Source organism: Lutjanus erythropterus, chromosome 7, assembly GCF_056507025.1.
Source record: "Lutjanus erythropterus isolate fLutEry1 chromosome 7, fLutEry1.hap2, whole genome shotgun sequence".
Lineage (NCBI taxonomy): Eukaryota > Metazoa > Chordata > Actinopteri > Lutjaniformes > Lutjanidae > Lutjanus > Lutjanus erythropterus.
In genome coordinates, this window is record NC_139323.1 from 11368779 (window position 1) to 11392367 (window position 23589).

General features: G+C 39.8%; 3 protein-coding genes across 3 annotated transcripts in view; 1 reads left to right on the plus strand and 2 right to left on the minus strand.

Moving 5' to 3' along the window:
* dnm3a (dynamin 3a) overlaps positions 1 to 8368 on the plus strand; it is a 30803-nt gene extending 22435 nt beyond the window's left edge. Inside the window, exons 17-21 of the mRNA XM_084722688.1 lie at positions 2150 to 2261; positions 2889 to 3038; positions 4796 to 5019; positions 5575 to 5739; positions 7970 to 8368. Coding sequence (XP_084578814.1) covers positions 2150 to 2261; positions 2889 to 3038; positions 4796 to 5019; positions 5575 to 5739; positions 7970 to 8003 — 685 coding nt within the window. The 3' untranslated portion in view covers positions 8004 to 8368. The remainder of the gene's footprint in view (positions 1 to 2149; positions 2262 to 2888; positions 3039 to 4795; positions 5020 to 5574; positions 5740 to 7969) is intronic.
* Positions 8369 to 10763: 2395 nt separating this feature from the next.
* On the minus strand, positions 10764 to 13934 carry pigc (phosphatidylinositol glycan anchor biosynthesis, class C). Its single transcript, XM_084722689.1, has 3 exons — positions 13752 to 13934; positions 12042 to 12273; positions 10764 to 11951 (listed from the first exon to the last, which is right to left on the minus strand). The coding sequence occupies exons 2-3, from the start codon at positions 12267 to 12269 to the stop codon at positions 11295 to 11297; spliced, it is 885 nt and encodes a 294-aa protein (XP_084578815.1). The 5' UTR covers positions 12270 to 12273; positions 13752 to 13934; the 3' UTR covers positions 10764 to 11294.
* Positions 13935 to 18578: 4644 nt separating this feature from the next.
* tmed5 (transmembrane p24 trafficking protein 5) lies at positions 18579 to 22951 on the minus strand. The gene is made up of 4 exons (XM_084722690.1): positions 22608 to 22951; positions 21607 to 21704; positions 21340 to 21520; positions 18579 to 19374 (listed from the first exon to the last, which is right to left on the minus strand). The coding sequence occupies exons 1-4, from the start codon at positions 22794 to 22796 to the stop codon at positions 19156 to 19158; spliced, it is 687 nt and encodes a 228-aa protein (XP_084578816.1). The 5' UTR covers positions 22797 to 22951; the 3' UTR covers positions 18579 to 19155.
* Positions 22952 to 23589: the final 638 nt, after the last annotated feature.

Here is a 23589-nt window from a genome sequence, read left to right on the forward strand (position 1 = left end):
AACCTTACATTAACCTTACATTTTTTAAAAATAATTAAATGACAAAACAAATCATTATTTTTTAAATGAAAAGGACAGCTGGTCTGACAATTGGTCTGAGTGATGAATACCAGGTGCTGGAAAGTACCAACAAGTACCTTGGGTAACAATGATTGATATTGTGCTTAGGCCTTTTTAATTACAATTACCTTGGAAAGCACCTAACAGCACTCTACATCAGAATTGAGTGAACTTGCAACAGAACTACACATACTGTACATAAGACTAGGCTGTGACAATTATACTGTTAATAATTATGTCTAAAACATGTTTTAAATTTTAGTCTTTCTACCCCCGTGAAGTTAAAGAGAGTCTCATAGATTCTATTATTAAATCACACACAAACTCACTAATGTAAGCAAGATGTTTATTTTAAACATTTTCTAGGCATTACTCTATAGCAGTGGTTCCCAAACATTTTTATGTCAAGGACACCCGCAGTAGATGCACATTAGACCATGGACTCCCAATTTGAGAAGATTTTGTCTGAAAGAACCAGCGTGTGTCACTTTAGTAGCATCTAGTCTTAAAAAAGCAGACTGCAACCAACTCACCTTCCAAACGTGTAGGAGAAACTACGGTGGCCGCGCACTTCATGCAAAATGGCAGTATCTAGAGCCAATGTGTACTTTGTCCCTCCTGGGCTTCTGTAGGAACATGGTGGGTCAAAATGATGGATTCTGAAACAGTGGCTGTGGTCTATGTAGACATAAATGTCTCATTCATTAACATTAATGCAATGATTGTCATTTTCAGGTGATTATACAGTACATATATAAATATTATATTCCATGTCTGTCAACAGAGCCACCTGAATGTTACACACTTAGCCTTTAAGTATTTTTCTATTAGGTTTCAATAAATGATCAAACAAGGATCACTATGAATTACAATTAATTGAAACAACCTACATTATTACATTATTTGATCCTTTGTTGTTACAACTTTCAAAATGTGTGTTAAAAATTAAAATATTCCATTTCTCCAATTGCTGAGGACCATGTACAACCCACTCATGGGCCTCTTGTTCCCTGGGACCCAGTTTCAAAACCACTGCTCTATACCAAATAAGTAAGCATGGAAGTTCCTACAAACATTTAATAAAATAGCATTTTATTTGACATTTCACAATAGAATAGAATACAATTTACACAATAGAAAATCACAAGTTTCACACTTATTTTTATGCAAACACAATGAACCGTTGTGTTTTTGTCACATTAGAATGAGTCCCTTGTATCTACTGAGGGCTTGTGTCCTCTTCCACAGAGTCCACCGTGTTGAACCACCATTTTTCTACAGTAGCTGAAAAGTCAGCCAGCCAAGTTTCTCCTACATACTACATTCAGTCACTAAATCCTACACACTGGCCCTTTAATGAGTTGTCAGCATCACTGGTCTAATAATATTTGGCACAAAGTGAGTTAAGAGCTGAATGAAGAAGGGATATTAAGAAATTAGAACACCAAAAATCATCCATGTAGTCTTAGTAGATTTTGTTGGCCTGACGTCCTCTTTTAAGTATACTACACACTAACTACTACTACGATATACTACTGATAATAAGTGATTGGCATCATCTTAAAAGTAAAAGCTTGAAGATACAGTAAGTGTAATTAAACCGAGTGGTACAACATGTGGTAACAATGTTTTGCAGGAGACACTTTTTTAGTATGACTAAGGACTACTTTACTGTCTTGCCACAAGAAGTGGGACAAGACTTGTTTTGTTTCCACTAGAAATTATCATGGTAAACAAGAGGAGACAGCGTATAGCTAAAAATGTCATTGGTCATTTTAAATTATCCCACGCATTGTGACTGTAACTCTGGCTACATCACCAATACTGAGAAACCAGTAATAACATGTCATTACTAAAAGGTCAGGGTTTTATTCTGGATAATGCTTGTCATATTTGATTATTCAGCACTGTGTATGCTAGTGTGAATGATTTTGATACGTATCAAAATTTGTAATAACAAAAGTAACCAACGGGTCAGTCTCCCCACAACTTGGGAGTTATGGCTTTATTAGTCTGTAGTGTGGAAAAAGTGTTATTACTGGCAAGGAGGTTTTTGGATACGTCTGACAATATTGCACTGAATTTGCAGGAACGTGTATAAGGACTACAAGTGCCTGGAGTTGGCCTGTAACTCTCAGGAGGAGTTGGACAGCTGGAAGGCGTCTCTGCTGCAGGCCGGAGTCTACCCTGAGAGAGTCACCGTTAGTACTCTGACCCATAATTCAACCTAATTAAACCCAACCCTGACCTTTGCTGTGGGGAGCTGCACCTGTCTGCACCTTACCTTTGTGTTGTACACACTCAGAGCATTTGCTAACCTTAAACCCCGGCCATAACCCCTTGCCCCTCTCTCCATGTTCCCCCTTCTCCTCCACTGCCAAGAACGAAAAAGCAAGTCCCCCACCCCTTCCATCTCGCTCTGTCGTTGGCTCTTCAGCACGGCATTCTTGGCCCATGATGTCACTCCAATGTGTGTATGTGTGTGTGTGTTCTAGTCTGTTTCTAATCAGCAGTTCCTCGTCCGTCACCCACTCCCCCCTTTTCTTTCTTCTGCCCACTCCTCCTTACCTCCTTCTCTTGTGTTCCCTCTGTTCTGCTCTCCCTGTTCCTATCGCAGTGGCTCTATACTTCTTCTCGTCATAAGCATAGAACAGATGACAAGATATGGAAATAACATAAGGCCGATCTGTATTAGCGTGAAATTACCAGCTGTATTACCTCAGTAGTCCCTACAACACATGATCTCCTGGGTTAAAAAAGAGAACAGTCCGAACAGTTGTAATTTCTCCCAACTCTCTCTTGTTTTGTCCTTGTTTGTTGATGGGCAGGGAAATGGAACTCCTGAAAACTTCACAGACCCCCAGCTGGAGCGTCAGGTGGAAACCATTCGGAGCCTGGTTGACTCCTATATGAGCATCATCTATAAAACCATTAAGGACTTAATGCCAAAGACCATTATGCACCTCATGATCAACAGTGTAAGATATCCACACCAGACTCTTGAAGGGATAGTTTGGATTGTTTGAAGTGGGATTGTATGAGCTTCTTATCCATAGTCAGTGTATTACCTACAGATAATGGCGGCCAGCTCACCCCCAGTTTGGAGAAGCTGACAGGACTACCATTCCAGGAAGCTCAGCAGTGTACTGCTGTGGACAGGGTCATTAGCAAAACCTATTTTGGCCGTCTAAAAAAAATCAATATCAGTTTAAAGGGACAGTTCTCACCCAAATCAAAACTACATATTTTTCCTCTCTGGTCTGCAGTGCTAATTATCTTTCTATACCATTTTGTGTTTGTTGCTTAGTTTTTGAGATATTGGCTTCAGAGATTTCTACCTTTGCTCCAATATAATTGAACTAGATGGCACTAGTCCTGTGGTGCTTAATCTGCCAGAAAAATATGCTTGAAAAACCCAGCAGCAATGTCTCTTTCCAGAAATAATGACCTGATTGCTCAAAATAATCCACAGACCTTTGTGTGAGCAGTTTCATGTGGGAACTACTTTCTTTCTGCAGTAGAATATACTACAGCTACTTTGGACGCTTTCTTTCTTTCTTTCTTTCTTTCTTTCTTCTAATAGAAAGAAAATTCCTACATGAAACTGCTCACGACAAAGTCCAACAACCTATTTCGATTAAATACCTGCTACTGATAATCCATTAAACATCAAAGGTTAAAAAGTGGCTAATATAGTTTTTGCGAAGAATATTTTGTACTTTTACTGGGGTATCTTTAACACAAGTAGTTTTACTTGTGGTTGAGTAATATTTCAATAATATAACAGTTCTTGGACTTGAGTGTAGATTTTCAGTGCTCCTTCCACCGCTGAGTGTACACTGTATTTACCTTGCCATCAGACAGCCTTTTCTGATGGGAAACTGACATTAGATAAGCCAAATATTGCTCTCACCAAATCCACCAGACTTTTTAAACAAAAACAGTAATTTTGCCTCGTGGAACACAGGAGTTGTTGGTCTACAGCTGCATAAACAGGTTGCATTGTTTGAATTATTGTGTGACTTCAGTGAATCCGAACAAACCATTTGAGACACTGAATTCACACAATAACACAAACAAACAAATTAATCCAAATTAACTAAGACTGAAGCAGCGACAGACCTGCAACTCCTGTATTCTGCACAGTAAAATGACTGTTTTTGCCAGTGGAGTCTGGTGGCTTTGGAGAGAAGGACATTTGGGTTATATAATGACAGCTTCCTGTCTGAAAAGGCTTACTGACTGCAAAATTAAAACTATGTGGTTAAAATATGTTCTGCTGCCAACCCTTTCCATAGCAGTTCATTGCTCCACTACCTACACTGGCAATTCTGTCTGCATCTCCGAGCTGAGGGCCTGTTTACTGCTGTCTACTGTAGGTAATATACCAACTATAAATAAGAACCTCATACAACCCCGCTTCAAATTATCCAAGCTATCCCTTTAACTTTATAATATTTTTCCCCTTCTTTCTTTAAATTGTCCAGCCAAAAGCTCAATCACAGCCATGCGGAGTCGGTATTCCCTTCTCTGCCATACAAGTATTAACCATTTAAAACACAATTTGAGCTTATTCCAGTGACTTGAAAAAGAAATGAGAGACCATATAAGAAAAAAACAGGTTTTCACCGCCCCTTTAAGAATTTCGAGTCATAATCCCAAATCAGAGTAAAATATCACTTTACAAAGTCTAACATTTTGACTTGTCGCAGCTGTTTATAATCACTCTCTGTAGGTGAAGGAGTTCATTAGCTCGGAGCTTCTGGCCCAGCTTTACGCTCTGGGAGAATGCTCTGCGCTGATGGATGAGTCACCAGAGCAGCAGCAGCATCGGGAGGAAGTGCTCCGCAAGCACGCTGCCCTGAAGGAGGCGCTCGCTGTCATTGGCAAGATCTCTGCCTCCACCTGCACCACCCCTATGCCTCCACCTGTAGACTCCTCGTGGATACAGCCCTCCAGGTACAGACAGACACACAGTCTGATGCTTTGATGCATGCAGTAGACAAATTTGTGCTATCCATGCCTGTCACTTAAAAAGATAGTTCAGACTATTTAATGTGTGGTTGTATTAAGTAGTTTATTACATACAGTAGATGCCAGTCAGCATGCAGTCAGTTTGGAGAAGCAGAGAGCGGTACTAGCAGGGAGCTATGCAATGAACTGCTGTTGACAGGCTCATCAACAAAAGGTATTTTAGCCACAAAAAATAAATAAATTAATTAATTTAAAAAATAACCAAACTCCGCTGCCTCAATCTGTTGTTTGTCTGTTTGTTTGTCTTATTGTGTGAGAGGGCAATAATTTGTTTGTAAAACAGTGGTTTCCAACTTGAAAAAACTGTCTGTTGGCAAAATAAGGCAGCAAATATAGCATTTTTAAGTGGCTAAAATACCTTTTATTGCTGACCCTGCCCACAGTCCATTGGTTAGAGCTCCCCCCTCTGCTTCTCCAAACTGGCTCTAGGTAATACGCTGACTATCGATAAGTGCCTCATATAACCACTTCTCTGCTCAGCTCGACACTCCCTTCAAAGTCAGTGACCAGTGGCAGGCCAGTGGTACGTGGCCATGCCCCATCTGCTCCTCGGGTGCCAGCTCACACTGCACCCACACCCGCAAATGCTGATGGCCTTCAGCAGCTCCCAAGCCAACCCCACCGTGCTCCACCTAGTGTGCCAAGGTAACTCTGAAACCACACAACTACAGCCGGAAACCTGACCTGTTACATTTTGATGACCACTCAAACATGCACTGGCATATATGCATACACACACTCGCATACACACAGTCAAACTGAGCGCTACAGAGGCACCAGGGTAGAGGGAGTTGTTATTTGAGCTGGGTGGGGGTCTGCTGGAAAATGTGTTTCTCATATTCTCTTTCCCATCAGCCTCAGCAGACAGGACTTCTCTCTGTGTAGCTTTCTACTGGAGCCAGAGACAACAGGCTGAGCGTTCTGTCAAGTTTTCATCTCTCTGTCCTTCTTCCCCCTCTCTCTCCCTCCGTCTCCTAGCATGCATTTGTTTTATTGCCTTCCCCCAGTTTCCCCTCATGCAATAACCGTTATTTTTCCTTTTTTCCCCCCGACTTCTTTTTCTTGAACATTTCTTCACTTCACTTCTTTCACTGGTTCCTCCCCTGCTTTTGGCCTGTCTCTCCTTTTTCTCTCTGCCTCATTTCCTCTGTGCTCTCCAATGGTTCTTTAGGTTCTTTCCCGCATACAGTCTCCTTCTTTCCTCTCCTGACTCTTTCCATTCAACCTTATGCCTCCTTTCCTCTGTCTCTCGCTCTCCCCTATAGATATACATGGGGCATGAAGGTATCTCTATAAGTCTATTTTTTCTTCCCCATGTCCTCCATCTCATCATTATAAGGTCCGTTTATGCTACAAATGTAGCATCATGGAAAATTAAAGGTCAAGTTTATAAGATTATGGGGGATCTTTTGGCAGAATATGTCAAAAAATTGACTAATGTTCATAAGTATGGTTTCATTAGTGTATAATCACCTTAAAATAAGAATTGTAGAGGGTTTTTTTTTGCTTAGAATGAGCATTTTATATCCACAGAGATATCTACCATGGATTCCACAATGTTTAATCGCCATGTTACTACAGAACAGAGTTTTGCGGCCACTGGAGCTTGTCCAACATGATGGGGAGGGTGAGGCGAGGGGTTTTTCTTTAGTTGCAATCTGCAAACTCACTGCTTGATACCACTAATCCTATGCTCTGGTCCATAAAAAACCTTTACAAATAAGATACGTAAAAGATCTACATGGAACTTTGTAAGCATGGAACTGTGATGGATTAGCTCCCTGCTAAGATGAATATTTCTACATTTACTTCATGCTCTATAATAGACTGCTGTCCCACCTATGCTGTAGCAATTTCTTATAACCACTCTATTCCCCTTATTTGCCACATTTCTCTCTCTTCTGCTTTCTAACACTTACAAACCCATATAATTATCCATGTTATAGTTTTTACAAGTGTTCACATCTTTCATGACAAGCCTCTACTCTAGGGGTCAGCAATCAGGTTACACAATGGGCCAGCTGTGTTTTTTATAAAACCGTTCACTGAAAGGTCAACACAGTTTTATAGCTGCAGTTGAGATACAGGCCTTGTTTTAAATATCAGCCTTTGTTTAAATATAATATATACTATAATCAGTTTGTTTGGTCTGCCTCTAAGAAAGCTACAGTTAAGACAGCACCCTCTGATCAACGTTAGCACTTCCTTCTCAAAACCACACAAATTAAATGTGGCTAATTAAAACTTAATTTCAGCATCTGCTATGTTGATAATACAAGAACATAGAGGTCGACCAATATTATTGGCCCTACAATGGCCTATCACAGCTATATCAGTCTGTATCAATATCAACATATAGTGTATGTTGTCAATATGTGCCTATATGAAAACTTAAAGCAGATTATTTTTTATCCGGTAGCTTTACAGCCAGTATTTTAGATGTATTAGATATTTTTTCTTTCTTTCAGGTTAAAGATATGCATATATTTTTCTCCATGTGTGTTTTTTGAATTCATAGTCATGTGTAATTACTAAATTATAATTAATATAATTATTTAGAAAGTTAACTGTTTCTGTGATGCCATTTTGAACAATAGTTTAATGTTAAACTGCAAAATATCTTGTCTCCATTACATATCTTTGTCATAAATGTCCACTTTTGAAAGATCATTGCTAAAATTATGTGTTAATGCATATATTCCATAATGTGTATATTGGTCAGACCCTAATTTCACAAGCCACTTTTTGTGAAAAATATGATTAGTAGTATACATGGTCATTTTCTTAAGGATTTCAGTGCATGTTCTGATAATTTTGTTCCATCATATCGAACCTTATTACCTTAGTAATATCTTTAATCTGATCTTCTCTGCAGGAGGCAGCCTCCACCCATCCCAAATGTAAAATAATAGAACAGTCTCTGTTCAGAACTCCATTACCCATCTGCCCCAGTGATGCTTCCAGCTGCAGTTGACTGCTACCCAGAGACACCCAGTGACCTGTGTGATGTATAACCCAGCTGAAGCAGTATGCTGGACTTCTCTCCGTCTCCTCTGGGAGCTGCTGTCTGCAAAATTCACTGAGTCTTGAGCCTGTTTTGTACATAATATCATTGGCCATAAAGGCTGGAATGTGCTCGACTGTCTTCTGACTTTTCTCAAGTTCCCTGAACTTTGTGTAAATAAAAATACCAATTCTGAGTTATTCTACAAGAAGAGAATGCACATGCACTATTTGTACTGTTTTTTGAATAAACAGGTATTTTATTTTTGAACGTGTGTCCTGATTTCTCATTATTTTAAGGTTTAAGATGAAAGAAAGTTTGTTTGCTATAGCTTGTCATAAATTGAACGAGTTTTTTTCTCTTTAGCATTTCAGTTTGGCCAAAAATAAACTTCTACTCACTTTGTGAGTGGTTTTCAAACTGGGGTCCAGTGACCAACAGGGGTCCTTGATGTGGGTTGTAGCAGGTCCCCAGTAAAAGAAGGGATATAATGTTTTATAACTTTAACCATATTTTCTGGATGTTGGAACAAGGGTTTTGATTGATTGGAATTTATATCGATCCTAGTTTGATTATTGATTTATTGAAGACTTTATTATCTTCAAATCTTAAATTAAAAAAAAATATTCAGGGGATACCTTAACATAAAATACTCTGGGGGTCTGTGGTCTAATGTGCATCTATCATGGGGTCAAAGTTTAGGAGCCCCTGGTATCAGATCTTGTGGGTGAGGCAGGGATCCCGAGAAAACTGAAGATAGCCCAAATATTATTCACCTTGACTAGAATGTGGAGATAATATTTAAGATTAATTGTCATCAAATTGAATCATTCCTGTAGTTGTACATGCCAAAAATCTTACTTTAGCTTTGTCTCAAAAAACACATAGGGCACCCTGACACAGAAATGTTTGGGGAGCCTGTACTGGTTATGACTCCAGTGCAAATAAAACATGATAGAAAAAAAAAAAAAAACAGAATTTGAACCAGTACACTACAGTGTATGACGTTACTATTACTACAACGCAACCTCCTTATTCTGTGGAACTGTGGTGGTTCTCTGAGGAAGAGGAGGAGGAGGGAGGCCGCAGTGTCAGACAGCCTGAACTCTGTTTTCAGTCGGGCTTCATCTGCTGCTAAATGGCGCCACCACCGCAGTCAAAACCAAAGGCAACCCCCGTCGTCACATCTCGTCAACAAGAGCAGAGTTGAAGGTATGACACCTAGCGTCCATTACACACTGCTGCTGTTCATGCTTTCTAGTATCACACATGTGATGTGTTCACGTCATGTTTTCTTCAAAAGCTGACCACACAACAAGTCTGAAAACAAGACTAGTAGTTTTGTTGTGTTTTTATTTTGCTGGAGTGAGAGCAAGGATGATGGCAGGAAAATGTATTGAGGGAGTCTTAAATGATTTGAAACAAACCCAGGAAGAAAATGAACGTAGACACAAGAATCCCAGTCTCCTTTACACTGGATCAAAGGTAGAGTGAGATGTATGGACTTTAAACATGGTGCACATGTTAAATCAATCTAACCGGGGCAGAAAACTGCTGCTGTGCTGCTCTCTATGGGCTGAAAGCTTTAAAGCAGCAGCATGGCAATTACAACAGGTGTTTTTCATCAACTAATCCCGCCAAAATGACGTCACCATCTTGGGTGTGGCCGGGAATGCAACATGGCGGACAGTCCCAAAAAGAAAGCGGCATTACTGCATCAGTTTTCTGTTCTGTGTGACCAACAGGGGCTTGTTAGACTGCACTTCTCCCTGGTTTGCCAGTGAAATACTACATTTTTAGAAGGGAGCAATCAGATTCAACATATTTAATTACATAAATTCTCTCTTTATTGTCATCAAACATTTAAAATCTTAGTAGTCTGACAAAATTCAGTCACATATTTGGTGGCCTAAAACACTAGTTCCCAACCTGGGGTTCCTGACCCCAACTAGCAGTCGTCAAAACTTCACAGAGGGTCACCAGGCCTTCTTTACTTTAAGAGGTGTAACAAAACATCTTAAATATACAGTAGGCCTATATCTCTGTGTTCCATTCATTTCTGCAAAGAAAATTAAATAAAATTGCTAATTTTACAGTTTACATGATTATTTAGGATATAATCTTTAAAGGAAACCTCACAGGATGAGGGCACAGTGAAGACCTGAACAGGAGCTGTATTCACAGAGATTTCACTCTCTATTAGACTTGTCCTTCATTAGAAATTACAAAATTAAACCAAACCAACCAACAAACTAACAAGAACAATGGCCAAGCCTCAAGAAGAGGAATACATGCAACAAGAATCTCTGACTGTTAATAATGAAAATAATACATAATACAGTGAATTGTATAAAAAGTTACTAAAATACCAGGGAAATTTATCTCCGCTGCAATTTTGACAGGGAATAATCGGCTCAAAATGTGTCCAAATCGCTCATTTACAGAAACTTTGGGTGAATTGTACACTTTATCAATTGTTCTGTTATATGTAGAATATAATATGAAATATCGCTTAGTTCCAGACCAACAGTTTACTCAATGATAGAAAAGGGGTCTCTTAATGAAAAGGGTTGGGAACCACTGGTCTAAAATTAAGATGAAAAAGCAATACTAACAATAAATATGAGCTTATAATTTCATTACTACACATCCACTGTCATTCAGGTAAAACTTGTTTTATTAAATATTTTACAATGAGGAAACATTTTTTGCAAAACCCTTTAAAATCATAATTTATTCTTCAAGTGTTTAATTTTAACATAGATTATAAGCAACTATGTTAAACATTATTCATTCAACCACTCATACTCTTTATCAACAACATACTAAACACAACCATAAAACATGGAACATCCCCCACAGGTTATTAAAAACATCACTGATTTCAAATTGGTGCACAGCATCAGAATGTGTTCAGTAATGTAAGGCAACATTGCACATAAGTCGATAACTTCCATACAAATTCTGAGGTCAACACGTATAAGACGACAGCAGCTTGAACATTAAAAACAGCCTCATATTCTCTGCAAGAGAATAATAAGTTGTCATGGCTATCCAAACAGATGTGGACCACTGATAAAGAGTCGTCCATTTAGTTGTACAGCACCGACATTATACTGCAGACTGACAGTTCATTCATACATATAAAATTAGAAGTTGGCTTACACCTTCAGTGTAACTGAGGTCGCTCTGTCAGTTAGTGAAGGAAGTGGCTGAGGTCCTCATGAATCTCAGCCTCGTCCCAGGGTCCATGGATGTTGTCCTTGTGCCTCTGCAGCCTCACCAGCAGCAGAGGGCAGACTAACGTAACACTCCCTAAAGCCAGGGCTAAGAGCACGGCTCCCCCTGGTGATTGGGACCCGAGACCACCCACCCCTGCAATACACACTCCCACACACAGCCCAGTGAACTGGCTGGGGGCCTTCTCCCGCAGCTTCTGCAGGAGGCAGGGCCACAGGGCAAACACCAGCAGGGCGCAGCTGAGCATGGCGAAGGTGTGCAGAGCCCCGGGTAACCTCGAGGCGAGACACACTGAGGCGAACAGGGCTGCGTTTAGGGAGAGGCTGCCAGGGGGTGAGGGGTGGGCGTAAGGGAACGACACCAAGTGGGCCAGCAGCATCACAGCAGTCATGGCGTACACTGTGTCCGTGCTCACAGACTCTGTTAGTGTCTTTAGAACTGGTGAAAAGCCAAAGGTGAAGGAAAGAAAGATAGTGGCGCTCTGTAAGTCGGCCAGGCGAGTCCGGAGCTCACACCCTGATTGGACTGGAGATGTCAAAGCTTGGTACAGTCCATAACCCAGCAGGGCGCAGATGAGGCTGGTCCACAACAGTGTCTCAGGGGGCAGCAGACCCTGAAAGGAAAGACATGGATTAATAATGCAGATAATGTACAGTAAAGGCAGTACTGCACTGTGAGAACCACAAATTTTTAAAGGTTTTACCTGCTCCATGTAGAGCCAGAGGGTGATAAAAATGGCCACACAGGACAGCTGCTGTCCGACAAAGCCTGCTTCTTTTACAACAGTCCAGTAGCGATACTGCCGGATGCCCTCATTCCTTCGTAATTCCTCCAGGAACCGCTGGTCCACATAGTTATCAGGGAATGGCTGGCGCTCCCACAGCACTTTCCGCCAGGGCACAGCTGGACCTGGAGCACTGTCTGGCCCCATCACCCTGACCACACACAAACACATTTGTGACCAAGCATTTCATCCACTGCTCAAACTAGGTAGCTGAATTCAGTTGCAACATTTACTATTATTTCAACAAGTTAGAAGGGATGTGCTGATCCAATATATCAGATCCATCAAAACTTTCATACAAATGTTTAACTAATGTGTCACAAGTCGCACAGATGAGTGACATATATCACATGAACAGTAGCTAGAATGCGAGAGATACCTGTCAGCATCATGTCAGCTGTGCTATTTTAAGCTATATGAAGAAAACAGCCGTGTGCAAGTCATGCATTTATTTAAATCTCATTTTGAATGTTTGAATGATGGTGATCAATTAAAAATGCTGCTCAGGAACTCTCTGTGAAAAAATTAAAATAAAATAAACCATAAATTAACACGATTATGATGATGGCTCCACAATGCTATGTGGATTGGCAGATACTCCAGGTTTTCTACCAGTATATGACATGAAAAAGTGGTATCAAGCCACCCCCCCTTTTTACAGGCAAAACAACCATTCCTTCCTGTGGCCCCAAAACTCTTAAAAGGGCAGTGTCTACAAGGGAACCCCAGATCTGTGAAATCTCGCGAGGGTGATCATTTTAACCCCCAAGCCACCAGCTTTCCCTAACCCTAAGCAAATGTGTCCCTAAACCTACCCAGATTTTAACCGCGGCATTATCACATTACAAAACATGGCTTGTACATGGTGCACAATGAAGAAACAGCAGGTGTAAACCTCGCGAGAGTTCAAAAAACAAGCGTTCCCCAACCCTGGTCCTCAGGGACCACTGCCCTGCATGCTTTAGATGTTTCCCTGCTCCACCACACCTCATTTAAATGATCAGGCTGCCCCCCAAAATCTCCAGACTTGTTCTGTGAACTACTTTGCGCTCCATTATTTAAACTTTTATCTAGCAATACTGAAAATAAACTGATAAAGGTTGTAAGGTAGGTACTGCTTTCTTAAGACCTTCATTATTACACTGACAGGTTGATTGTTTCTGAAATTATTTATGTTTGACCAAGTAGCCACACATCGAACTTGGGGATAAATGACATCCCAGCACAGAAAAACGGTTCACTTTAAGCAGTGAGTGGAAGAAAAGTACATTTTATCAAGGGTTTGCCATAATGAGTCATACGTGATGGATACAGATAGTCTCAATAGCTTCAAGCTTTTGATAGCTTGGAAGCTAACGAGGCTCGTGTAATTTCTTTATTTCATTAATGATTTTAGCAACAGCGCTCTAACAGTGTCTTTATTTTGTCTTGAATCATGCAGTGTCCATTCTGAACACTGTTTTGACAGTTGGCAGCCGGGTGCTGCAAGCAAGAAACTACAGGTAGTTGAGTCTTTCACACGACAACAAAACCAAACGTGTCATATGTACACGTATGTTTATGAACATTAACATGTTGGCAACGTGTTTAGCAATCTCCACAAACATCTTGAAAGGTTATTTCACCTACCTGAGCTGGGATTTTGTTCAACGGCGATGCTACAATCTCACCATGTCCTTTACCCGGAAGTGAAGCAGCGTATCAGAGAGCTCACAGCGCCGCCTGCTGTTGGAGTCTTAAAACTGCCAAAGCTATTACATACATTGTTTTTGTTTGTTTGTTTTATGAGGAATAGTTCATTGACACATATTATTTAATTTCCTTAATACATTTTTTAAAATTTACATTTATGAATGTGAATCTGACAAGAAGCTAAATTAGATGAGTAAAGATGCATTACCATCTTTGTCATTATACTCATGGAAACCGATCATAATAAATCTATAGTAAGTCAGTAAGTAAGTAAGTTATAGTAAGTGAGTTAAGAGCAAAATCTGTGAGATCGTTCCCAACTATGAAGTTATTAAGAAAACAGCTTCTGAGTACCATTGTAAGTCATATTGGTGCACAACCCTCATAGAAAAGGCATATTTTCATTACAGCTCAGAAAAACACTATAGAGACCACCATATCTGTAACAGGCAAAATTTTCCCCTCTTTAATCACTATCAAAAAATCCAGTTTAAACTGGGATCCAGTTAAACAGGTTTCACCTTTTTGCAGACGTGTGGCTCTGCGGGTTTGTTGTTATAATGTTATAAGAAAAGGAACTGTGTATGTTCGCCACAGACACACAAGAAAAAGATGAAATTATTAGAATGAATTTGACAGTTTTGGTTGACAGTTTAGACTCCAACAACGGGTGCTGTGAGCTCTCTGATAAAGCGCTTGCTGGATAAGGACATAAAGGACAGACAGATCAAAGTTTTCTCTCATTTGTTTTGGTCTTGTAATTTTTACATTTGAAATGTGGAAGAATTTGAACTATTTTTAATATGTTAAATAATTGTCAACCAGTTTTAGAAATGAACTGTGTCAGTATCAGTCAATTGTTGAATATTTTACTATTTTTAATTATAATATTTTTGAATATCACTTTTCAGCATTTACACCTGTCATGCTAAATATAAATCACCCCAAGCATAATTTTCTGCATTATATATTTTTGGATGGATGCATATCGGAAATCATGTACACTGATGCGATATATCTGTGATTGGCCCATATCAGGCCAGTACTGGGCAGATGTATCATTTGGGCTCTATTTTCAACTTATTCTTAAGAAGGTTTGTTGTTAAGGTTTGTGTCAATTTTAGATACATTTACCATGTTTACTGTGCTAGTCATCAATAACCCCATCTGTATTCTATCAAATAGCAGCATCCTAGTACACCACTGCTTTCTGTCTCCAATGAGAAAACTGCAATGTGTCAAAGGGACCACAAACACCATGATAAAACACATCATGGTACATTTTGAAACTCCACATTTAGACTTTATATGTCAGTCAGTCAGTCACAACATTTCAAGTGCTGTAATCCCTTTACAATCCACATACAGTGGTTGGCTTTGTGTTATCTTATGCTTAGCTGTCTCTCACATGTAGCCTGTCTTTGACTCTGGTTACAGATGAGATCATGTCTTAACAATGACATTGTTTCCAGAAGAACTGGATCATCTGGTAAGTGTCATAAAAATGCAATACCGTGATGATGAGTGATGATGATGACTAATACCCATTCTTTTCCTCTCAGTTCTCTTGAGCTGCGTCCACTGTGCGCACAGGTTTCTGTCCCACCGGATCCAGACTAGTCACTTATATTTTTTTTTCTGAGCAGCCATCCTGTTACAGGAAACCCTGTCTTACAGGTATCTCTTGATACACCATATATATTGTAAAATATTCCAGGCTTACATAAACAAATAGGTTTTTTGTTCAGTTGGAACACAATAGAACACAGGTCAGAAAATTTGTTTAATTTATACACATTTATAACTACAGGACATGAGTTAAATAAATATCTCATAATGTCACATTCCCTCCTCCCCCACTGCTCCATCAGGGTAGTAAAAAATAATTTTCAAAGACAGTGTGGCTATTGACTTAGAGACTTTAACACTCTCCAACTCAGTAATTGAGGAATATCTTTAAAATAATCAAACTTTTATTTTATTAGAACTTAGAAGCACTTAAAATATATAATGAACTTCATATTACTAGTCCATCACATATAAGTCAGAATCTCAACATACAGTACTTCAGTTAAACACAACGGTGACATCAGGTGTGTGGAGGAATAAAGGATGGTTGGAAGTATCGACATGTATGTAGATGCCGCATTGGCCTTTAGATCGTACATTAACATAACCGCCATACTGGACACGGAAAGACTGGCCTGTGAACAAATACATGTAAACGGGGTAGCTGTGCATTTTCTGGATAAAAAGCACTACAATCTTTACATTTATCAACAGATTTCATTTGCACAGTCAAGGGTCCACAATCTACATGGAGTAAGTCAGAAAAAAACTTTTTTCCACATCCACAAAGATTCTGAACCCTTGATCATAACATGACGCATTGAAATTGGTTGAAAAATAGAAGTGTTATCATGCTTTTCATCAAAAATTCTTTTTGTTCACAGGCTGATCTCAGCTGGGGAAATATGGCAGCGACATTGATGTATCGCAGCAACGGGCCAAAACAGCTACATATATGTTTACACACACAAACTAAGACAGACGGTGACCATTTCTTGCAACCACATACATCCTGTAGGTTAAAGGACCAGTGTGAAGGATTTACAAGCATGTAGGAGAAACTATAGTGGCTGCAAAACTCCTGCAACATGCAAAAGGCCATATCTAGACTCTGTAGAAGAGGACAGGTGCCCTCTGTAGATATAAATGGCTCAATCAATGTTAACAAAAACACAATGATTCTTATTTTCAAGCTAATATACACAAATGAAACTATAGTATTATTTTTTCATTTCTGCCATGTTCCTCCAATAAATCCCTGTAAATCTTACACACTGGACCTTTAGTGCAAGGACCCACAATAATTATATACTGTATGGCAAAACTGTAAAATAAAACAAAGCTCAAAATCTGGTTTTACAGCACTTCCAACATAAGGCTTTCAAATTGCAAAGGCATAAACTCACTGTATGATCTTTATCTCACAGCACAGGGCAAATTCAGAAGATGGCAACACAGCTTCCAACCAAGCTTTGTATGTGGCACTCAGTAAAAACAATAAAAGGAATCCTCTCAGTAACCATAATCTCATTGTATCTTAATTTTTATACAAACAACCGATGAGTCAAAAACCTCTTGAGCAGTGCTCCTTCACTCACATATCAGGACAAGTCGTGGACCCATTTCTGGTTAGTTAATCTTAAAAAAAACAAACAGACAAAAAAAAAACTTGGGGGCCATAATGTTAAATTATGCTAATACAATATGAAGACAAAAAAATATGTTGTTCTGTGGCATCAGAGGCAGTGCAATGATCAGATGTCAGTTTGTAATGATGGCTAATAAAACATGAAAATCAGACAAAATACACTGATACAGTCAGTACACTAAGAAGACTGCTGATGTAGCCAAGGCAGTGAGTGGCTCGTGCATATTAAACTCAGCAGTTCACCCATGTAGTAGTGGTAATGACCTTCCTTCCAGATGTCTGTAAGATAGAAATAGACCTCTGTCACCAGAGAGACAGGCAGGCTCAACATCTTCGCACTGTAGGTGGCTGTAATTAGACACCTGCCAGCAGCCGTGAGGCAGAGATGGCTGCCATGTAGGCCACAAGCCCAAAAGTCAGGGCATAGCAGTCATTAAGGGGATAATGTCAATTATTTGAAGTTGTATGAGGTACATGTCATTAGTCAGTGTATTAACTACAGTAGATGGAGGTTGGCATACCCCCAGTTTGGAGAAGCAGAGAGGAGCACTAACACGGAAGCTAAGCAATGTACTGCTGTGGACAGTGTCAGCGGCAAAAAACATTTCAGCCACTTTAAATAAACATCTGCCCAAAAAAAAATAAAAAATCAACATCAGTTTAAGTGTTTGCTTTATTTAGAATATTTTCACAGCTTTACCTTGCTGCCAAACAGTTTTTTCCTACGGGAAACTGCTGTTACATAAGACAAATATTGCTCTCTCCACAGGAACCAGACTTCTTAAGGAAAAACAGTTATTTTACTTCATAGAGCACGGAGTTGCTGGACTAACGCTGCCTTGATCAATTAGTTTGTTTGTGTTTTAGTGTGACTTCGATGAATCTGAACTAACCTTTTACAACACCTGAGTCACACAGAAACACAAACAAACAAACAGATTGAGGCAGTGGTAGGCCAGCAACTCCCGTATTCTGTGAGGTAAAATTACCCTTTTTGCTGAAGGAGTTTGGCTGGTTTGGAGAGGGTGATATTTTGCTCCCATAACAGTGGCTGTCTGACAAAAGTGATGAAAATAATCAAAATACATATAATCTTAAATTGATATCGATTTTTTTTAGGTGGACCTATTTTATATGGCTAAAATACGTTTTGTTTCTGACCCTGTACACAACTGTTCATTGCTTAGCTTCTGGTCAGGTACTCTTCTCTGCCTCTCCAAAGTGAGGGCGTGTCAATCAGTGTCTACTGCAGTTGATGCTTTTGCAATAAGTACCTCATACAACCCAACTTCAAATAATTCAAACTCTCCCTTTAAGAGATATGGAGATGGCACGTTTTCTTTTCTCCTACTCCTCAGTCTCTTGGGTGCCAAGGAGCAAAATTAGCAGCGTGGTCCTACCGAAAAACCTCACTTTTTAAAGTATTGGTATTAAAGTGAAAAGTGAGACTGAATGTCTATAAACAACATAGATGTTCATGGCAAAGGGATAAATATTTTTTAAAAAGGCCTCACAAACTGCACATAAGGATGGCAGCTAAATACAAACTACTAAGGCATCTTAGAGACACACAAAAGAGGGTAAGATTTTTAAGGGGAGGGAACATGAGGAAGAAATAATTTATTTGGCAGGCACCATACCATTTCTTCATCTAGTTTAGCTCAAATAAAAACATGTCCAAAAAAAGAGGACATTTTTGCAATTGGCAAGTGGCCTGGTAACTTTAGGCTCCATTAGAAAAATAGTCACATCATTGTTACATCACTTTCTGTGAATAATTACAGCAGCTAGGGAGCAGCTAGGAAACAACATACAAGTTTTAAAGTGAGACAAAGACACTTCTTCTATAACAAAGAGAGTTTGTAAAGTAGAGGGGCTGACAGTTCCTGTTCCAAACCAGGGACTCCAGCTGTCCCCAAACTCCAGTGGACTGAAGAGCAGAGCAACAACAGTGGTGACCTTGTTAATAAGAATATCAAAATGTCTGTTTGTGTCTGTGTGTATATGTATGTATGTATATAGATTAAAAGTCACAAGTCAGGAGATCTGGTGAAAAAAATCCCAAAGGTATCTGTGGGCACATGCATTAGTTTCTCTCTGTGTGTCCCTCCATGTTGGGTGGTGTTATGTACGGACTTTCCTTTTATCGTCAAACAGTGAGCGGACGAGGTAGACCTGCACCGCTGATACTAACATCATAACAATGAGATTAATCACCGACCAAAAGTTCACCCTGTCAAAGTTACTCTCCTGGAGGTTTCTGTCACGAGCCTCGAACGCCCGCAGCACCGTCTGGATCTGCACACTTTTGCCCAACCGACTCTTCACATTGTTGATTGTGTCCTGAAGAAGAGGAGACACACAGGTCAGACTGGCTGGATCTGTTATAAGGCAACAGCATAGACTCTATAAAACATGACATAGTCTCTGTGACATCCCCCGTAGGTTTCTGAAGTGAAATGAGTAGTTTAGAGGGAACTACATCTAAATCTCACTATACAACTCTGTGGTATAATGCATGATAAATGAATCAACCTTGTATTTTGTCATCTAAAAATGGACAAAAAGGTGGAACATGGATGGAGCGGAGGAAGGGCGAATAAAGCAGCTAGCCACCTGTGACAGCTCCCACCTCTCACCCAAAGCAGGTGCACCCACGATCCCACACTACTTCACAAACTATGTCTTCTGTTATTGTTTAAATGCGTTTAAGAGCATACAGTATGTTCAAGAGATGCTGAACTATTTACATGATATTATATGTGCATTAATTGATATAAATATTTAATTCAACATGGGTATATCCTGATATTCCTACGATTGAGGTTGGTGCTTGGACAACACGTATAAGAACTTTCACCTATGTTGCCCCCCCTTTGACACTTAACAGACTTAGAAAGAGGAGGAACCAAAATGGGAGTTAGTTCTCTAGGGGCAGTTTTGATTTTTTAAACAAAACAGCTCAATCAAGTGTGTTCCTTTGTCAATGAGTAAACAACTTCCTGCACAGCTGGAAGATACATTTCCTGTCTTTTAAGTGAGGCCGATGTGACTTGTGGCCCAAATTAAGGCCGTCCCTGGTGAAGGGGCGGTGCAGGCCACTGTGGTGTGAGCTGAAACAATTGGCTGCCCTCAGCCAATAGGTGAGAGTTCATGACATTTTCTATTCTTCTATTCTCGTGACTCTCTCCTCGTGCCTGCGCCAGTATTAGGGTTTTTCCCATAGACTAAGAGCCAACCTTCCTCCTCAGTGGCTAGACTCATGTGTGTCTGTGCTGCAGACCACAGAAGAAGCTGTTTTTAAAAGTATATTTGGACTCTCAGTGCTTTTTTTTTAGCTTTTACCTGAATCTCAGTGGTTTGAAGTTTAGTGTCATTTCTGTGTTCCTGTTTGTACTTTCTGATACCAGCCTTTTCATAGTTTACAGATCTCTTAAAGGAGCATGGAAGTTACTGCTATAAAACCAAACATTTCCTGCCATTCCTTAAGATGCTGTAAGCAACATTTACTGCCACTAGAGGTCACAGTGGCTCACTTTATTTACTCAATAAAATTTAGATCAAACTCAGGTCACATATGGATCAAGAATATGTTACTTAACTGCAATTTTGGGTCCCATTTCCAATTGAAACATGTAAAGAAGTTATAGGAAATTAAATGTTTTTTTCACAAACTTGGAACTTCATTGAGCGGTGATATTCTTTGTTAAAAGGAGGTCTAATCAACCAGACGTGGACATTCTGCCTTATTTTGTCAGCAGATCAGTCTGAAATATTGCAGGCAGGATTAGTACAAAACAACAGCTACAGTGATCTTAAAAGAGCTGCAGGCAATAGGCTCTTACTGTGACTAGCACACTGCAAGCAAGTCATCAAGCTAAAGTACTTTACATTGCTGTGCAGTACAGTGGGAATCTTTCACACTGTGCCATCCTGGCTTGACTGCACAGCATGGATCTACCTCTCCTACTTAGAAAAAAACTCTTCATGTGGAGCATTGCATGCCATTTTATTTGCAGCCCATTCGGTCACTTTGCACCCATGTCGTCCTGCGAGCATAGGTGGCACAGTGACAGTTATCTCAAGGGCAGATGAAACGGACAAAGTCTGAAACAACCAGTGAGAATAAAACAAACACACTTTCAGTAAGTTTTAACTTCTCACTAGTGGCATTCAGGCTCAAAAGTTCCCACTCAAGCAAACACATTATACAACAACCCTGAAATGGGAATGTGTTTCTTTGAAATTTCAACGTTCTTGATTAACTTAACATGTTGTCTGTCTCAGACTGGCTGTCATGATCCTCACCATAATGTCCTCCAGCTTCATGTCCAGCATATCTGTTCCATGGACATACTCCTTCCAGTCGTTTGGGTCTTCATCTGTATCCATGTTGTCCAGGATCAGCTCAAAGAAGATGAGCTTCTCTGAGACGGCACTGAACGAGTTGTCAAAGCAGAACATGTAGTCTCCATCCTCAGTCTCAACACTGGAGGCAAAGCATAGGCAGGAAGAGATTACACATGTGTCTACGTCAGTACCGTATGTCTCCCAGATCACTCTGAGATAACTTACGTGTGTACTCCATCTGACTTGTGGTAGTCACTGAACAGCACTTGGCCAGAAGGAGAGGAGATTGTGAAATCTACATCGAGACCTGCACCGTCTAACACCTGTGGACAGTTGATGACATTCATACATGAGAAGTAAAGGGACAGAGAAAACAAAAGCAAATTGAGAGACATTAAAATCATACTGCGTGTGAGTGTGTGGGATGTTATAGTCGCCAGAGTGTAGCAGTACTTAAAGGGAAAAGCAGGTGCAACCAGTGACATCACAGGAAGAGCAACAGCAAGATAACACTCTCTTCTTAATCAATAAAGCACTCACTAAATACTTTATTGCTTCAATTGCTACATTCACCATCAACACTGAGTGGACAGCCACATGAAAAGTGCCAAATCTTCCCTTTGATCTCTGTTAAATTATTTCAGGCATTAAATGTGAGGAATGCTGTTGTCTCCTCTTAAGGTTTCCCTCATTCCCTGCTGGAAGATATGAGCCTGGATAGTTTATCTGTCCTCCATGGTAGACACTACGAGACACTAAATCCTTGGGATGTCTCTCCCTCACAGGCAATAACAAATGGCAGTTCTCTGACATCACCCAACTTCTCGACACACCAGAAAGTCCAACTCAGAGATGCGTTCAGTGTATAAGCTGCACACTGACCGGCATAACAGGTTCCCAACAATATCAGAATCGAGGTGTGTAAGTCACATAACCTGCTGGTTCTCTTGCATAATCGATGATTTAACATAACAGTATACCTGTGTGGTTTGCATTGATGTTGTATGTTAATGAGAACCAAAACATGCCGAAAACCTAACCATGAAAATAAGAGATTATCAGCACCTCTGACAAGTGTAATTAGACTACATGTCAATTGCTGACTCTTTCTTCGGGGTCATCACTGACTTGGTATACTGTTGACAGAGATAACTTAGCTAGTTTGGGTTTGTTCAGCTGCAATTTCATACCAAGATTATCCGAGTTATTATGAGAGTGTTTATGACCTGATATTCAATCTCCAGAGAGGCATCTTTCTTCATGGTCTGGTAGAAACACTCCTTGCGACCAGCGGGTAGAGTGAAAGTGAAGTCGCTGTCCAGAGACTGAGAGAAGGCAGCCAGCGCCACAAACCTCTCCGAGACCAGAGCAACAAACACGGACAGGACGCACAAAAGTACCCGGACCACCTCCATAGTCAAGTCTGCGTGTCCAAAACTCCAAAAGAGGCAAAACGGAGTTAGGGTAGCTGGCTACTGTAACAGTGAGATGGAGTGTCGGCAGCTAGCAATGTTCGCCCAAACTTCACTTCTGTTGAAATGTTCTCACAGCACTGAAGACTGTCGAAAGCTTGGGACCCCGCCTGATCAAAAAACCTACACACTTTTTATTTATAACTTCCAACTATATCGGATAAATTCGCCGTTCTATTTTAGGTTACTCTAATTTGAGTTACTTTTGTATTGTATCCGTTAGTTGATATCGTCTATAAACGCTAAAGGCAATTTTTAGGGTTCTTCTCGAATTGCATTCTGGGACATGTATTCCTGTTTCTGTGAAGTAACAACAAATCCTAAATTGTTTTGAAAAATCTGGGTTTTCCTTCTAATATTAAATGAAGTTGATCTATACAAGTTACAAATTTAAATAAGAAAGACATGGTTGACAATACATACACGTATAACTTTATGTTTTTGTGAAGAGTAAGATGTTTTCTATTCTAAAGACTCAAGTCTAAAGCATAGTGAGGCAATGTAAAGACACTTTCATTTTAATGACAGTTGGAATCACAACAATAACGGCAGTATCTGCCCTATTAAATGAAACAAGAAGAAAATTACATAATTTATTATATAGATAAATCAATAAAGTTTAGTTGTATTGAGCCTTGAGTTTTAGAGCTTAATAACCTACGGTTGTTTTTAAAATGTCTTTTCAGGAATAAAAAAAAACATTCAAACACTTATTTTTTTTAATCCATACGAAGAT

What these genes read in the sequence shown, in the direction of transcription:
- tmed5 (XM_084722690.1), bottom strand. Translation starts at nt 22,796, where the DNA reads ATGGAGGTGGTCCGGGTACTTTTGTGCGTCCTGTCCGTGTTTGTTGCT. An exon ending in CTCTGGAGATTGAATATCAG is followed by an intron (nt 21,705 to 22,607) that starts GTCATAAACACT and finishes AACTGTCCACAG; the next exon opens with GTGTTAGACGGTGCAGGTCT. An exon ending in AAGTCAGATGGAGTACACAC is followed by an intron (nt 21,521 to 21,606) that starts GTAAGTTATCTC and finishes CTTTGCCTCCAG; the next exon opens with TGTTGAGACTGAGGATGGAG.
- pigc (XM_084722689.1), bottom strand. Translation starts at nt 12,269, where the DNA reads ATGGGGCCAGACAGTGCTCCAGGTCCAGCTGTGCCCTGGCGGAAAGTG. An exon ending in TCTGGCTCTACATGGAGCAG is followed by an intron (nt 11,952 to 12,041) that starts GTAAAACCTTTA and finishes CTTTCCTTTCAG; the next exon opens with GGTCTGCTGCCCCCTGAGAC.